The sequence below is a fragment of the Mustela erminea genome, chromosome 12 (assembly GCF_009829155.1).
Source record: "Mustela erminea isolate mMusErm1 chromosome 12, mMusErm1.Pri, whole genome shotgun sequence".
NCBI classification, from domain to species: domain Eukaryota; kingdom Metazoa; phylum Chordata; class Mammalia; order Carnivora; family Mustelidae; genus Mustela; species Mustela erminea.
This window is the reverse complement of record NC_045625.1, coordinates 9,764,281-9,782,964: the sequence shown is the minus strand read 5'-3', so window position 1 is coordinate 9,782,964 and position 18,684 is coordinate 9,764,281. Positions and strand designations below refer to the sequence as shown.

The 18,684-nt window shown below is 40.3% G+C and overlaps 1 protein-coding gene across 1 annotated transcript in view; it reads right to left on the bottom strand.

The window, feature by feature from the left end:
* PPP6C (protein phosphatase 6 catalytic subunit) overlaps nt 1-18,684 on the bottom strand; it is a 38,566-nt gene that overhangs the window by 13,326 nt on the left and 6,556 nt on the right. The window contains exons 2-3 of the mRNA XM_032306671.1: nt 2,772-2,867; nt 491-556 (exon numbers count right to left, since the gene is read on the bottom strand). Of these exons, the coding sequence (XP_032162562.1) occupies nt 491-556; nt 2,772-2,867 (162 nt within the window). The remainder of the gene's footprint in view (nt 1-490; nt 557-2,771; nt 2,868-18,684) is intronic.

Here is an 18,684-nt window from a genome sequence, read left to right as displayed (position 1 = left end):
ACAGCTAAAAGAACAGGAAAGTGACCCAGAAACCTTTAAAAGAAAGGAAAATGATAGGATTTAGGAAAAATTCAACAGTAACATTACATTCCAAAAGCAAAGTAAGCAAATATCTCCCTTAATAGCAAATGTGTATATGCACATATTCATCAATCCACAGAATGGTAACAGATGAAAATAAATGCTCAAAAAAAAGGTGTGATAAAATAACAGTAAATTGAAGATTTGTGCCTTAAAAAGCTGGGTGGTTCTGGACTATTTTTCTGCCAACCATTACTCGGGCTACAACCCAGTCCTATGCATATCCCAATTTACTAAGGCAATTACTTTCATCTGGACAAATGGAAAAATGTAAAAAAGTACAGCATCACCTTTTCATAAAATTAAATAGTGAATGTCACATGAAAGTGAAACTGTTATGTAATTTATTGTAATAAGGCAGATCCTTTCCATTTTAAGTAAGTATGTGATATCATTGGAGTTTACATACCATAAATATGTAGTTTGTGTCAGGAACCTGACCTCCAGTTCTGAATAGTTCACAAAGGTCATAAAACTACAAAAGAAAGGCAATATATGCTGATTACAAATTCCCGCAAAGGAGTTAAATAATAAAACTGAGAGCAAAATGTGTAAAGAAGTATGTAATTAAGAAGACCTCAAATACTGACACTTTTAAGAAGAAATAAAGTGTAAGCAAAACTGCCAAGCACACAGATCTCAAGTCTAAAAAAAGCACTAAAATAAATCTCACAATTGCCAGTAAAGTCATTCCCAGATCATTAATGTTACAGGCCTTCTCCCTCAAATTTCTTTCATTTTATCACCTAGAATTTTTAAAATAATCTCTACACCCAGCACGGGGCTCGAACTCATGACCCCAAGATCAAGAGTCACATACTCTACCAACAGAGTCAGCCAGGTGCCCCATCACTTGAGAATTTGAAATAACTGATCAGTTACCTAACTTGTTAATAAGCTAACCTAACCACCCCACCCCATACTCAGTATCTATTTTAAAGAGATAAAAAAATAAGGAAATAGAGGGCGCCTGGGTGGCTCAGTCGTTAAGCGTCTGCCTTCCGCTCAGGGCCTGATCCCACTGTCCTGGGATCGAGCCCCACACTGGGGCTATCATCCGCTCAGCAGGAAGCCTGCTCCTCCCTCTCCCACTCCCTCTGCTTCTGTTCCCTCTCTCGCTGTGATCTCTCTGTCAAATAAATAAATAAAATCTTAAAAAAAAAAATAAGCAAACAAGTAGATAAGAATTTTTTTCAAATGAATTTACATGACACTTCACAACATCACATCAACCTACTTTCCCACACTCTATTTTAGAGATTTATACCCTCAGGCTCTTTAGCTATGGAGTGTCCTCTCAATAATCAGTAAAAAAAAAGCATCCAAACCACTTAAGCTTGGTTTCAGCTCAGGACATGGTTTCACAGGTAGTGAGATCGAGCCCTGTCTTGGGCTCTGAGTTCAGCGCCAAGTCTGCTTGAGTTCTCTCTCCCTTTCCTTCTGCCTCTTCCCACCTACCGCTCCCCACCGAAACCCCACTCTCACACCCCCCACCTACATAAATAAATAAATAAGTAAATCTTTCAACAGCTCAGAGATGACCTAATGGGCTCTCTATTTAGAAGCTGATAACATGCAAATGCCAGATTTATTATAACCTCAACCACCCAGAGAACAAATTGAAAACCAAAAAAAAAGAAAAGAGCCCTGAAGTGGTCAAAATAGAACTTAATTCATGGAATAGCCACCAATCACAACCAATTTACATACATTTCTGCTCCTTTAGGCACTCTTATTCGAGGCAGGGAAATTGCACAGATGACAGCAAGTCATGCTGGGTTTGATAAAGATATTGTTTACAATATATGTCTTATATCCACAACCCCACTGTACACAGACAGCAGACTGAGTAAGAGTTCTACTTAGCTTCCATTCCCAGTTAAAACAAACAAACAAAAAACACACACACAAAACACCTTTACAAATACACAGAGGCTTTCCAACTGGGCTACACACTGACAGTAAGAGTCTAAAGATGAGGTATATTCCTCTTGCCACTACCTTGAAACTCTTAAAAACAAAAGCCCAGGGGCACCTGGGTGGCTCAGCTGTTAAAGCGGTTGCCTTCGGCTTGGGTCACGATCCCCAGGATGCTGGGATCGAGCCCCACATCAGGCTTCCTGTTCAGCGGGGAGTCTGCTTCTCCCTCTCCCACTCCCCCTTTTGTGTTCTCTCTCTGGCTCTCTCTCTGTTAAGTTAAAAAAAAAAAAAAAAGCCCAGCAGATAAAAAAACGAGACTCATCTTTCTCCCATCCTAGCAGAGACTTGCTAAAACCATGCACCAATAATTTTATCCTTCTGAACCTATATTATTCTCATTCCCACTAAGGAAATGATACATTTTCAATAAAATTTGACCTGAGTGAATAGAATAGAAAATTAGCACCTAAAACCAAAGCACGTCCTATTAATCACAGTCACTGTGAGCTGTCCACAACGCTTCCCAGAGCAATAATGTTGCATTCTATCCACCTTGCAAGTATCATTTCAACAAACTCCATGAGTAATTTGACCACCGCTTTTACTCACTGTAACAGTAACCAGGAATCATTAATGTCACACAGACAGGCCAATCTATCAAACGAACTGTGTTTGTTTCTTGTTTTTCTTGTGGCATTTTTGCACATAAGTGGAAACACACGTGGACTATGGACAGTACAAAAGCTAAAAATCTGTTCATGAAATTTTACCTGTCCGTGTATGTCTCCACACACTGTTACTGGTGTTGATACTGGCTGGACATTTGACTCTTCTAAAAGGAGGTCACAAACATAGTCACATAGCCGCTGTAAGAAGAGAAAATATAATTCAACCTTTTACTACAACATTAAAACTAAAGATCAAATGCAAAAAAGACAAGAACTAATACACATATTATTCATAAGAAAGGAAAACTACCCTTTAAGGATTCTGTGGTTTGATTTGTCAGCTTCTACCTTCATCTCATAATGCCCAAGGATGATATAATGGCTATTCCAAACGCAAATTCCCTGGCTACAGACAATAGGTTCTAGAAAACAGCTTTAAAGAAACTGTAAAATGATACTTTTCACCAAACAAATGTAAGAGTAAATAATTTTAACAAGAAAAGATTTTTATCTACTAATTTTTTAAAGTAAATTGGAGGAGCATCAGGGTGACACAGTCAGGAGACCCCTGGACTCTTGGTTTTGTCATGATCTCAGGGTTGGGAGATCAGGCTCTGCAGCAGGCTCCACACTCAGCAAGGAGTCTGCCTGGATTTCTCTCTCCTTCTCCCTCTGCCCTCTTCCCCCCACCACTTAAATGAACTAATGAATCTTTAAAAAAATAAGTAAATACAGCAAGTTGCAAACCATGTATTTACCATACGACCTAGCAACTGGACTCACCAATGAAAATTTATGTTCAAAGCTTAATTTATAATAGCCAAAAACTGGAAATAAATCTGTATCCTTCAACAAGTGAAGAGTTAAACAAGTTGTGCTGTATCTATTCCATGGAATACTATTCAGTAATAACAAGAAACTACTGACACCTGGATGAATCTCAAGAGATACATGCTGAGTGAGAAAAAAAACCTATCCCAAAAGATTACATACTATATGATTCCATTTGTGTAACACGCTTAAAATAACAAATTTATAGAAATGGAGATCAGCTTAGTGGTCATCAGGGGTTCAGAAATTAGGAGCAGCAGAAAGGAAGTGGGTATGGTTATGAAAGGACAAAATGAGCAATCCTTGTGGTAATGGAAGTATATTAAATATGGTGTTGGATACTTAAAACTACAGATGTAATAGGGGTGCCTGGGTGGCTCAGTCATTAAGTGTCTGCCTTCAGCTCAGGTCATGATCCCAGGGTTCTAGGATCGAGCCCCAAGTCAGCCTCTCTTCTTGGCAGGGAGCCTGCTTCTCCCTCTCCCACTACCCCTGCTTGTGCTTTCTCTCTCTGTCTCCCTGTCAAATAAATAAATAAAATCTTAAAATTAAAAAAAAAATTTTTTTTAAACTACATATGTAATAAAATCTCAGAGAAATAAACACACACACACACACACACACACACACACACACACACACACACAGAGTACAAGTAAAACGAGAAATCTGAACAAGATCATGGGTTGTATCAACAACAATATCCTATAGTTCTATACGACCTTACTACTAGGGAAAACTAAGTGAAACTTAGTATTACTTTTTACAATTACAAATAGTTATCTTAAAATTAAAAGATTAAAATTAAATAATTACAAAATGTAAACCTAAAATTGAGGAGTCACCCAACTTTTTAAAAAGAACTGTTTGTATTTAAAAGTATTTGTTCTCTGACAACACTCATATCAAAAGATTTCATAGATGGGGCGCCTGGGTGGCTCAGTGGGTTAAAGCCTCTGCCTTTGGCTCAAGTCATGATCCCAGCGTCCTGGGATCAAGCCCCGCATGGGGCTCTCTGCTCGGCGGGGAGCCTGCTTCCTCCTCTCTTTCTCTCTCTGCCTGCTTGTGATCTCTGTCAAATAAATAAATAAAATCTTTAAAAAAAAAGATTTCATAGAAGGAAAATGATTCTCACAACAGAGCAGTGGAGAAGGAAGTGTATAGTCTTGCTATGCATGGAGAACTGGGGGAGAACCTACCTTCCATCTGAGACCAATTTATAGTACAGTCAGAGGCCCTACTTGGTTTTATGGTAGGTCTGCTAAGAAAAGAGAAACTGAACTATGCAAGCATTAAAAACATTAAAAAATAAAAATTAATTAATTAAAAAGGGGTACCTTGCTAGTTCATCAGCATTATGAGTTTAAGCCCTACACTGGATGGAGAGCTTACTTAAAACAACCAACCAACCAACCAACTACACAAGCATAATGAAATTATTAAGAAATTTAAGTTGGTTGAGCCTCCAACTCTTGGTTTCACCTCAGGTCGTGATCTCAAGGTTGTGAGATCAAGCCCCAAGCCCCGAGTCAGGCTCCATACTCCATGCTCAGTACGGAGTCTGCTTGTCCCTCTCCCCTCTGCTCCTTCCCAACACATGCACACATGCTCTTTCACTCTCTCTCTCTCAAATAAATAAAGCCTTAAGAAAAAGTGAAATCTAAATGCTAGGGACATCTGGCTGGCTCAGTTGGTAGAGCACGCAACTCTCAAACCTGGGGTTATAGGTTTGAGCCTCACATTGGGTGCAGAGATTACTTTAGAAAATAAAATCTAAAAAAATAAAAATATAAATGCTACAGTTTAACTAAACATATAAGAGACACACTTTTAACAGCAACAGCTACTTTATACAGAGCCAAGCACAAGAGAGAACTCACAATGACAGATGATCCCAGGGGAATAGGGGGTGGGTAGTGGAAGCCCCTCAAAAGAAAATGAGGGGAAATAGAGCTGCTTGGAATTTTTCAAAATAAAATGGTTTATTCTTATTCCTAGGATAAGTTCCTCATCTTCAAATAGAACCTCAAAGGCAAGATATTTCTTCTGGCCTGGACTCTACTTCTAGCTTAGGGCCCCTGAGCAGCTAGCTCCTTCTTGTGCTGAATTTCCCACAACACTCAAACGCTTCACCAAACAAGACTTAGTCCTGCCAATAATCCATAATAGGAACAGATAGCAGTGAGTGAAACAATGTTTCTGAACTGAAAGCCTTAACTTTATAATGAAAGATGCTTTCTCAAGGTTGCTTCAGTTTAAAAATTCTGGTTTACATTTGTAGAAGAAAAAAATTCAGTTTTTCTTTCCTATGGAGGGAAAAACCCAGTTCTTCCCTAGTGTGTGCTTCTTTTCTATGTGTCTCCTGTACTAGTCACACAAAACACTCACATTTCTGGTCACCAAATGTGTAGAGGTTTTTTCCCCACAACAAGCAATTCTTTGTGACAGCAGCTGGTTGTCCAACAATTTAACTCAATTCTGACACTATCCACACAGAGATAACATCATATCCCACAAGCAGACTGCGCCACCTCCCCCCACCAAACACACACACACACATACACACACATTTTCTCTCTCTCTCCAGGTATCAGTTACAAGCTCAAGTTATCACCTAGGCTTCTAACCAACCAGCTATATAGATCAAAGATTATGCAGGTTACAAAGACCTTCTCCTTGGGTCTAATTTGCTACAGCAGCTCACAGAACTCAGGAAAACATCTATGTATTTACCAGTTTATTTATTTATTTATTTATTTATTTATTAAGATTATTTATTTATTTGACAGACAGAAATCACAAGTAGGCAGAGAGGCAGGCAGAGAGAGAGGAGGAAGCAGGCTCCCCGCTGAACAGAGAGCCCGATGTGGGACTTGATCCCATGACCCTGAGATCATGACCTGAGCTGAAGGCAGAGGCTTAACCCACTGGGGCACCTGGGTGGCTTATTGGGTTAAAGCCTCTGCCTTTGGCTCAGGTCATGATCCCAGGGACCTGGGATCAAGCCCCACATCGCATCGGGCTCTCTGCTCCGCTGGGAGTCTGCTTCCCTTCCTCTCTCTTGTCTGCCTCTCTGCCTACTTGTGATCTCTGTCTGTCAAATAAATAAATAAAATCTTTAAAAAAAAAAAAAAAGAACATGACAAAGGATACAAATGAACATTCAGATGGAAGCTCTCTGAACCCCATATTTCAGAGATTTTATGGAAGCTCCCACTATTAACTCCATTTTCAGCCCTTCTCCTATTTGAAAACAATTGGGGACAGGACTGAAAATGCCAAGTTTCTTTTTTTTTTTTCTTAAGATTTTTTTATTTACTTATTTGACAGACAGAGATCACAAGTAGGCAGAGAGGCAGGCAGAGAGAGAGAAGAGAAGCAGGTTCCCCGCTGAGCAGAGAACCCAATGCGGGGCTCGATCCCAGGACCCTGGGATCATGACCTGAGCCAAAGGCAGAGGCTTTAACCCACTGAGCCACCCAGGTGCCCCTGAAAATGCCAAGCTTCTAATCATGATTTGGTTTTTCCAGTGATTAGCCTATACCCAGGAGCCATCGGGGAGCTGACCCAGAGCCATCCCTTTAGAACAAGGCACTCCTATTACCCAAGAAACTATAAGGGTTTCTGTGCTAGGAACTGGGGGCAGAACCAATACATATATTTCTATTATCTCACTTCATTAAAAACCGCCTACGTCAAATCTTTCACTTGACCCAGATGGTAAGACTGAGACCCACAAGTACTCAGTCACTAAACTACTTAATCTTAGTAACAACAGATCTGGAATCCAGGTTACCTACCTTTTTTCACTGTACTATCTTGAATATTTAGTTGTTCAACACAACAAGTTTTTATTGAGAGCCTAGTATGATACCAGTAATTCTAGAAACAAAGTAAATAAATAGTAATGACCAAACAGACTAAAAGACCTGCTCTCCAGAGGCTTACACTCTAATGAGGAGAGGTAGAGAAAATAAATAAGTAAAATATATGTTCATACTACTTTTTCAGATAGTGGCAAGAGGAATGGAGAAAAAGGAAGCACTGTAAGAAGAGTAAATAGTGGCAGAGGCGGGAGGTGGTACTGGTATCTTAAATAAAGTGAGCACAGAAGCCTTACTGATAAAGTGACTTTTGAGCAAAAATCAGAAAAAGGTAAGGTTTTGGGGGAACAGCACTGCAGCCAGTGAGAACAGTAAGTACAAACTGCTTAGATGAAAGCATGCTTGTTGTCTGAGAAATATCAAAGCTGGAGTGCTTAGTGGATTGAATTTAAAAAAAGAAAAAAAAAAAAAAAACAGGAGAGCACCACAAAACATTTTTAGGTTCTTGGGGGTAAATATAAGGACCTGGCTTTTAACAGGAAGCCATTGGGAGGCCCTAAGCGGAGGAGTGATTATGATCTTACATCCGCTATTTTTATGGGCTATGATGAATTTAGGGATTGGAAAGAGATAAAGGCAGAAGCAGGAACACCACTTATGAGAGCTTCTACAAATAATCTAGGTAAAAGTTAATACTGGCTTTGATCAGCATCATAAAAGTAGGAACTGGCCACAAGTGAACAGATTCCAGATGTTTTCTGAATGCAGCATCGACTAGATTTGAGAACAATTGGAAAGAAAGCATTGAAAGAAAGGAATCAAGGGTGACTCAATGTTTTTGGCTTAAGGGGTGCCTGGGTGGCAGTTAAGCATCCAGTTCTTGGTTTTGGCTCAGGTCAGGATCTCAGGGGTAGAGAGATAAAGCCTACGTTGGGCTTTGTGCTCAATAGGGAGTCTGCTTGAAGATTCTCTCCCTCTGCTCCTCCCCCCACTGGTGTGCACTCTCTCACACCAGAAATAAATCAATCCTCAATCCTAAAATAAAGATTTTAATGTATTTGCCTGGGACAGAAAGAGAGAGCACGCACATAAGCAAGCAGAGAGGCAGGCAGAAAGAGAGGGAGAAGCAGGCCCCCTGCTGAGCAGAGAGCCCCACATGGGGCTCGTTCCCAGGACACTGAGATCATGACCTGAGCCAAAGTCAGAGGCGACTGAACCACCCCAGCGCCCCAATAAATAATCTTTAAAAAATTATTTTGGCTTAAGTATCTGCAAGGGTGTTAAGTCATTATTGATAGTTAAGACTCTAAGGAAAGACTTTCTTACTGTAATTTTCTCTTAGAATTTATTTTTTTTAGAGCAGTTTTGGGGGGCGCCTGGGTGGCTCAGTGGGTTAAAGCCTCTGCCTTCAGCTCAGGTCATGATCCCAGGGTCCTGGGACTGAGCCCCGCATCGGGCTCTCTGCTCAGTGGGGAGCCTGCTTCCCCCTTCTCTCTCTCTGCCTGCCTCTCTGCCTGCTTGTGATCTCTGTCTGTCAAAGAAATAAATAAAATCTTAAAAAAAAAAAAAAAAGAAATAGAGCAGTTTTGGGTTCACAGTAAAATTGAGAAGATATAGGGAACTCCCATTTATGTGCTGCTCACGAACACATACATACATACATACAGCCTCTCCCACTATCAACATTCCCCATCAGAGTGGTACACTTGTTACTGATGAACTACACTGATCCATCAGTATTATGTGGAGTCTATAGTTTCAGTTAGGGTTCACCTGTGGTGTTGTACATTCTGTGGGTTTGGACAAATGTATAATGACATGTATACAGAATTATAGTACCATACAGAATAGTTGCACTGCCCTAAAAATCCTCTGTGCTTTATCTATGCATCCTTCCCTCCCCCAAACCCTGGAAACCAGTGATCTTATTACTGTCATCATAGTTTTGCCTTTTGCAGAAGGTCATATAGTTTAAATCATACACAAGTAGACTCTTCAGATTCACTTCTTTCACTTAAAGATAACCACTTAAGGTCCTTTCATGTTTTTTAATGGCTTGATAGCTCTTTTCTTTTTAGTGCTAAATAATAGTCCATTGTCTTGATGTACCAGTTTATTTATCCATTCACCTACTGAAGGACATGTTGGTTGGTTCCCAATTTTAGCAGTTATGAATAATGCTCCCGTAAACATCCATGAATAGGTTTTTGGATGAACACAAGTTTTCAATTAATTTTGGTAAACAACAAGGAGCATGACTACTAGACTGTATACTAAGAGCTTGGCAAGAAACTGCCAAACAATCTTCCAAAGTGGCTGTACTTTGTATTTTGCATTCCCATCAAGCATGAATGAGAGCTCCTTTTGCTCCCCAACTTTGGGAACATTTGGTGATATGAGTGTTCCGAATTCTGGCTGTTTATAACATTGTTTTAATTTGCATTTATTGGGACGCCTGGGTGGCTCAGTTGGTTAAGCAGCTGCCTTGGCTCAGGTCATGATCCCAGCGTTCTGGGATCGAGTCCCACATCGGGCTCCTTGCTCGGCAGGGAGCCTGCTTCTCCCTCTGCCTCTAGCCTGCCACTCTGTCTGCCTGTGCTTGCGCTCTGTATCTCTCTCTCTAACAAATAAATAAAATCTTTAAAAAAAAAAAATAATAATAATTTGCATTTATTTCCCTAGTGATGTATGATGAGGAGCACCTTTTCATAGGCTCGCCACATGTTGATCTTCTTCAATGAGGTGTCCGCTCAGGTCTTTGGCCCATTTCTTAAAGGAGCGGTTTGTTTTCTTATTGCTGATTTTTAAGAGTTCTTTGCATATTATGGATAAAAGTCCCTATCACATACGTCTTTTGCAAACATTTTTTCCAGTGTGTGGCTTGTCTTCTTATTCTCCTTATTCTTATTCTTCCTTATTCTTATTCTTATTCTTACATTTTTCCTTATTCTTTACATTCCTTATCCTTACATTCTTCCTTATTCTTATTCCTACATTATTCTTACATTCTTCCTTATTCTTCCTTATTCTTACATTTACAGAGCAAAAGTTTTTAATTTTAATGAAGTCCAGCTTATCAATTATTTCTTGCATAAGCAGATGGTTTTGATTTTAGTTCTTTAAAAAATAATAATAAAGTGCAAGATTCAGTTGTTTTCTTCACATGCTTGATTTTCAGAAACCATCATCATAATTAATATTAGAAAATTTTCAGTGCTTGCTGGTGGCGGCTGTATCACTGCCTGGTAGAGGCGTGGCCGAGGTCTTTGAGCTGGGATGAACCCTGCTCTTGGTGAAGGAAGGGAACTGAGCCAGAGCCATGGCCAATACAATGGTAGCAGCTGGACTGACCATTGCTGCTGCAGGATTTGCAGGATATTATGTTTTGCAAACCATGAAACATGGAGCCTCAAGTCAAACAAGTTTTTCAATGTCTACCAAAATCTGCCTTCAGTGGTGGCTTACAGAAGTGGATTGGAACCCAAAATGACAAAACAAGAAGCAGCATTAATACTAGGCATACTATGGGGTGCCTAAGTGGCTCAGTGGGTTAAAGCCTCTGCCTTCGGCTCAGGTCATGATCCCAGGTCCTGGGATAGAGCCCCACATCGGACTCTCTGCTTGGCAGTGAGCCTGCTTCCTCCTCTCTCTCTGCCTGCCTCTCTGCCTACTTGTGATCTCTGCCTGTCAAATAAATAATTTTTTTTAAAAACTTAAAAAAAAATACTAGGCATACTACTGCCAATAAAGGAATAAATAAGAGTTGCTCACTGATAAATTGTGTTTTTAAATCACCCAGACAAGGGAGAATCTCCTTACATAGCAGCCAAAATCAATAAAGCTAAAGATTTATTAGAAGGCCAAGCTCAAAAGTGAAATAAATATGTGATGAATTTTAAGTTTATTGTTTATGTACATGAATGCCAGTTTTTTATAATAAAATGCCTCAAAGCTACAAATTAATAATAATAATAAAAAGAACACTTTGATCATCCCTCAAAAAGCTGTGTATGCATTGGTAGTCTCCTCCTATAACTCAGGCCACAGCCCTAGGCAATCACTTATTTACTTAGTCTCTATGACTTTGTCCACTCTGGACATATGCATATATGGCCTTTTGTGACTGGTTTCTTTCACTTAATATAATGATTTTTGTTATATGTAATGAAAATGCTTTTCTGTACTGAAACATTTTATTACTTTGTTCTTTTGTCTAAATAAATAATATTCCACTGTATGTATCTATCACATTTTACTTATCCATTCACTAGTTGCTACGCATTTGGGTGGTTTTCACTGTTTGGCTGTCAGAATCTGATTTTGACACAGTAAGTCTCAGATGCCTACCCGACTTCTAAGAGCACCGTATGTGCTGTAAATAAGTGATCAAATGAGTCCCAAATTCAAGGAAAAGGGTCTGAGCCAGATAGACCAATTTAGAGACTGTCAGGATATACATACACACACACATACATACATACATACATACATGAGACTAGAAGAGATAACTATAGTGGTATCTACAAAGAAAGGAAAGAATTAAGATCAAGAAATGATCTGTAAGATACATCAATATTTAGAAGTTAGGGAAAAGAGGAAGAACAAGCAAAAGAGATAGCTTGGTGAGACAGAAAAGCAACCATGAGCATGTGGTATCCTGGAAGTCCAGTGAAGAAAATGTTTCAAAAGAGATGTGATCAGGGCACCTAGATGGCTCAGTCAGTTAAGCATCTGCCTTCGGCTCAAGTCCTGATCCCAGAGTCCTGGGATAGAGCCCTGTGTCAGGCTCCCTGCTCTGCAGGGAAGCTCTTCTCCCTCTGCCCCTAACCCCACTCATGCTCTCTCTCACTCTCTCAAATAAATAAATAAAATCTTTAAAAAAAAAAAAAAAAAAAAAAAAGAGGAGTGATTGAGAGGCATGGGCAAAAAAGAAAATGAGGAGTAATCAATCAACTATGTTCAATGCTCCTAAAAGGTCAAATTTTGGAGAAACAGAGTGGAGCTGAGAGGGAATACTTTTTTATTCCTAATCAACAAGTACCATTCCCAGAATATTTTATACGCTAAGAAACAGAGCATACCAATTAATACCATGGTATAATTCAGAGGTTAAGAGCACAGCCTTCTAAGTCCAAAAAGATAAGAGGTCAAATATCAGCTCTACCTCTTACCTATTACTTAGTTTACTGTTACCTCAGCTGTATATCCCTGAGCAAGTTACTTGATCTTTCTCTGTGTCTTAGTTTCCTCATCCACAAAATAGAGATACATACCTGGAGATTCTAAGGATTAAATAAGAGAGTGCATGCAAAGTGCTCTGGTAGAGTTTTATACATACACACACAGGGTTATATACTCAGCCTATTACATATATGTGTACACTGAATTATAAAACATGACCTAGAAGGATATACACCAAGCCTACACACAATAGCAGCCGCTGGAGATGTCAAACCAAAGGAATTCCACTTTCATCTTTGTTTCTTTTACTTTTTAATTATTTATTTTTCAAGATTTTATTTATTTATTTGTCAAAGAGAGTGAGCACAAGCAGGGAAGCGGCAGGCAGAGGTAAAGGAAGAAGCAAGCTCCCCACTGAGCAAGGAGCCTGATGTGGGACTCGATCCCAGGTCCCTAAGATCACGACCCGAGCCAAAGGCAGCCGTTTAACCAACTCAGCCACGCAGGCATCCCTGTTTCTTTTACTTTTTAAAAAAGCATGAAAAACATTTATTCTTTGTGGAAGAAAATAGTCTCCTTAGGATTTTCTCTCTCCCTATCCCTCTGCCCCTCCCCTCATCCATGCACACTCACTCTCTCTCTCAAATAAATAACTCTAAAAAAAAAAAAAAAGGGCAAAAGACTTAACAGGCATATTTCCCAAGAAAATATACAAATAGCCAATAAACACATTAAAAAATGTTTAGTATGGGGCGCCTGGGTGGCTCAGTGGGTTAAGCCGCTGCCTTCGGCTCAGGTCATGATCTCAGAGTCCTGGGATCGAGTCCCGCATCGGGCTCTCTGCTCAGCAGAGAGTCTGCTTCCCTCTCTCTCTCTCTCTGCCTGCCTCTCCATCTGCTTGTGATTTCTCTCTGTCAAATAAATAAATAAAATCTTAAAAAAAAAAAAAGTTTAAAAAATGTTTAGTATCATTAGTCATTAGGGAAATAAATGTAAATCAAAACCACAATGGGATAACACTTCACACACACTGGGGTGACCACAAGTTTTTAAAAATGAAATATAGGGGCGCCTGGGTGGCTCAGTCATTGGGCATCTGCCTTTGGCTCAGGTCATGATTCTGGGGTCCTGGGATGGAGTCCCATGTCAGGCTCCCTGCTCAGAGGGAAGCCAGCTTCTCCCTCTCCCACTCCCCCTGCTTGTATTCCCTCTCGATGTCTCTCTCTCCCTGTCAAATAAATAAATAAAATCTTAATAAATAAATAAAAATAAAAATGAAATACAGCAAGTGCTAGCAAGAACAGGAATCCTCACACATTGCTGATAGGAATATAAAATGGGATAGCCACTATGGAGAACAGTCTGGCAGTTCTTCAAAACACTAAAGAGAATTAGCACATGCCCAGGACTACCACACCTACGTATAGAGCCAGAAGAAATTGAAATCAGGGACTCAAACAGATACCTTTACACCAATATTATTACAGTATTATTCACAATAGCCAAAAAGTAGAAACAACCCAAGTGTCCATCCACAGGTGAATGGATTAACAAAATGTGGTACATCCATACAATGGAATATCACTGAACCACAGAACAAAATGAAGTAATGGTACATGCTACAAAGTAGATGAGGCTTGAGAACGTTATACCAGTCACGAAAGGCCACATGCTATATAATTCAACTTAGAACACTCAGTATGGGCAAATCCATAGACATAGAAAGTAGATTAGTGATTGCCTATGCCTCAGGCTTAGGATAAGGAGGAACAAGGGAGCTCCTGCTAACAGTTACGGAATTTCTCTTTGGGGTAAAAAAAAAATGTTCAAACACTGATTATGATGATAGTTGCACAACTCTAAATATTCTAAAACCCACTGAACTGTACACTTTTAAGAGTTAATCTTTCTTAATTTTTAAAAAGTTTTTTTTTTTATTTATTTTAGAGAAAGAGAGCAGAGCAGAGGGGCAGAGGAAGTGACAGAAAAAATCTCAAGCAAACTCCGTGCTGAGTGCACAGAACCTAATGCAGGGCTTAATCTCATGACCCCAAGATTATGACAGGAGCCAAAATCAAGAATCGGACACTTAAAAAACTGAGCCACTCACGCACCTCTTTAAAAGTTGATTTCAGGGGTGCCTCGCTGGCTCTGTATGTAGAGCATGTGACTCCTTAATCTCAGAGTCCTGAGTTCAAGCCCCACATTGGGCAAAGAGCTTACTTTAAAAAAAAATTTTTTTTAAAGATTTTATTTATTTATTTGACAGAGAGAGACATGGCGAGAGAGGGAACACAACAGGGGGAGTGAGACAGGGAGCAGCAAGCAGGGTTCCCGCTGAGCAGGGACCCCAATGCGGAGCTCGATCCCAGGACCCTGGGATCATGACTTGAGCTGAAAGCAGACACTTTATGACTAAGCCAACCAGGGTCCCCCCAAATTTCTTAATTAAAAAATTAAAAAATAAATAAATAGGGGCACCTGGCTGGTTCAGCTGGTAGAGCATGTGACTCTTGATCTCAGGGTTCTAAATTCAAGACCCAAAACGGGTACAGAGATTACTTAAAAATAAAATCTTAGGAGCACCTGGGAGGCTCAGTAGGTTAAGCATCTGACTTTGGCTTGGGTCATAATCCCAGGGTCCTGGGATTGAGCTCCCACAGAGCAGGGAACCTGCCCCTCCCTACTCCTCTCCCTGCTTGTGCATGCTCTCTTTTCTCTCTCTCTCTCCCTCTCTATGTCAAATGAATAAATAAAATTTAAAAAAAAAAAAAAAAGAAAGAAAGAAAAGAAAAGAAAGAAGCCAACCTACTATAAACTCCCCCCTGAAATAAGCCAAACTGTCCTTCAGGGAGACCTGTCATCACCCTGCATTATACTGCCCTCCTTTCCCAACTGCTTTTTCCCCAAATTACACTTTAATGTCGTGCCATCCACCTGTGGTAAGGGGCATTGTGGGAACAGAGCTTGTCATCGTGTAGACAATAAATAAGATGCACAGGGTGCTGTTGTTATACAGTCATCTTCAAGGAGGACCCAGGGGAGGAACATCTCTGCTCCCTCTATCATGGATACATGTGATTTCCTGAGCAGCTTGTGTTTGTTACCTTTTAGACTTGGTGAATTTTTTAGCTGATTAGTTTCTATCTTTCAGTAGACTCCCTGAAAGCTCAGGGCTTAATCTCAAAGAAGTAATCTGGCCATCACAGCTTCTATCTTACATACAATTCTTTTACCGCTCCATCTTGGTATTCTATCTTTACACTCTCTTTGTCTCATTTTTCTTACTTATTCTGCAGTCAAATGCTCTACCCCTGAGCTATACCCCCTTTCTTACTTATTCTGTATGTAATTTATCTTGCTATATTGAATACACCTTTGTAAACCACTCAATATCCTTTCTGGAACAAATTAACGTTTTTGAAACTAATCACAGCACAGATTCCCGAGGGACTCCATGATTCCCATATGCGAATGTGCTAGAATTTGCACCCACTTATGTCTGGCTTTCCTAGCCCATAATATCCCTTGAACTGCAAGTCACCCCTGCTGACCGGCCCATATCCCCCAGTGTTGACCTCAAAGTAACAGTACACCATAAACTCAAGAACGTTACTGTGAAACCTTGCCAATCTCAAAAGCTGGTAAGTGTCTAGGGAACACATGTAAACTACTTAGGCAGCATCTTCAATCTGAGACCACGCATACTACCTTAAGTAACAACTGTCTCCTGTCACTGCCATGCCTGCAGTCCCAACTGAAGATTTAAGAGAGTCGAGTCTCTAAGCCAAAGCTATTGCCTCTCATCTCTCCAGTTCAGCAGTAGCTTACACATCCAAACCAAGCACACACAAAAATAAGTCCATGAAATCTCAAATGCAAATTCTATATAAGTCAGCCAACTACACACACACTGGCCTCAAAGAGCCTAACCTTGCCATGAGAGAAGACACATGGTCCTCTATTCCAAAGCCCTTCACAGCTTTGTTCTACTGCTTAGTTGGTAAGAAGCGTGGTTTCTCTTACTGCTCCAAAATCATCAATCTTGAGGCAAGATTCTCAATCTTACCCAACTTTAAGGAAAACTATACCCATCTCTCCCCATAATGCCCAATTAGTTCCTAATTCTTGAACAAATAAGACCCTTTTTAGAAGGGTCTTAGAAGACCCCATTTCCCTTCTCTACCTTTTCTTCAAGATACTCAGGGTTCCATTCTATTCTCTGCTCCTGTCTCTGTGTCCCCTCCTGCTCCTCAAATTCACCGAGTTTTAAATTTTTGTGATTCTTTGTTTAGCTGACCCTGCTAGCTAAAACATACCATTTCCTTTAACATACTAGTATTCATAAAATTTCTTGGTTTAATAAATAAAAATCTATCTAAAAGTATTTTTTACATAGCCTTTGTATAGAATTTCTACTATAATACAAATCACTGGGAATAAGGAGCTGGAATCCAAGATGATAATAATATTCACACCCTTGCAATCTAGAAGAAAACATCCGTATCTTTAGTCTAAGCCAGAGTTTCTCAGCCATGGCACTACCAATAATTCTTTCTTGTGGGGGGCTGCTGTCCAATCTTGTTACAGGACGTTTAGCATCCCTGGCCTCTATACCCACTACATACCCATAGCAACTCCCTGGCTGTGACTATCAAAACTGTCTCCAGGCACTGCCAAGGATCTTCTCAGAGGCAAAATCACCCCAGCTGAGAATCAATGGTATAGACCTTTCTTCTGAGTTTACTACTATTAGAGCTACTGGCGTCTAGAGCACATTTGACAATCAAAAAGTATTGGGGCGCCTGGGTGGCTCAGTGGATTAAGCCGCTGCCTTCGGCTCAGGTCATGATCTCGGTGTCCTGGGATCGAGCCCCGCATCGGGCCCTCTGCTCAGCAGGGAGCCTGCTTCCCCCCTCTGTCTCTGCCTGCCTCTCTGCCTACTTGTGATCTCTCTCCTGTCAAATAAAATAAATAAAATCTTAAAAAAAAAAAAATGTATTTGTTACCTAACCAGCTTGTGAATCCAACAGATAATCTGGACATCTCTACCTCAATATCTTCACTTGGCAGCATCTCAAACTCAGTACAGCCCAAACCAAACTCCCTTGCATTCTTTAATTTAGCTACAGTATTTACTAAGTAATCTATGCTGGAAACAGATTACACTGAACTCTTCTCTCTTCCTCATAACCTAGACCTAACACGTCAACAGGTCCTAGTACACCTTCTCCATCTACTTGTAAAGTTTTGGGTGTATGTGGGTGTGTGTGTGTGTGTTTTAGTAAAACTGTACACCCAGTGTGGTACTTGAACTCATAACCCAGAGATCCAGTAGCATGCTTTCCTAACTGAGCCACCCAGGAGTCCCCATCTCCTTTTAAACACTGCAATCATTTGTCACTGCCCTACTTTAAATTCCCATGTCACCTGCCCTACTGCTTCTATGACATTTTTGCCCATTCCAAACCATGGTCCACAAATGCTGCCAGAACCATATTTCTAAAATCTACTATCACAGTCCTCCTTAAAAATTTCTCAAGAGCACTCCTCTGTCTACGGCAGTGTTTCCAAAACTTTACGCAGATACCATCTTTATGATTTTTGTCACATTCCTACCACATACAACAGTGTATCCCTATAATAGTTTTCTTTGAATCTACTTTTCTTTTTAGTCAGCTACATTTTTTTAAGATTTTATTTTATTTGTTTGAGAGAGAGAGTGCACAAGTGGGGGAAGGGGAAAAGGAAGAGGCAGAAGCAGACTCCCCACCAAGCCAGGAGCCCAACATGGGGCCTGATCCCAGGACCCTGAGATCACGACCCAAGCTGAAGGCAGATGCTTAACCCACTGAGCCACCCAGGCACCCAAGTAGGTACATTTAAACAACATCCCAAAGTCACAGTATGATTTGTTTTTCCTTAAAATATAAAAGCATTTCAGCGTCTCTCTATATACTACCTGAAAGATAAAAATCGAAGTTTGTCTAGTCTTCCATGATTTGGCCTCTCCCGGCCTTCCCAGCACCACCTCCAGCCACACCAAACTACTTCAAGTTTCCTGATTCAGCCATGTTCTTTCAAATTAAGCTGTACCATTGCATATGGGATTTGTTCTGCTAGCAAATCCTTTTCCTTCCTGTTTTGTCTACCCGAACACACTCTTACCCTCTCACTGC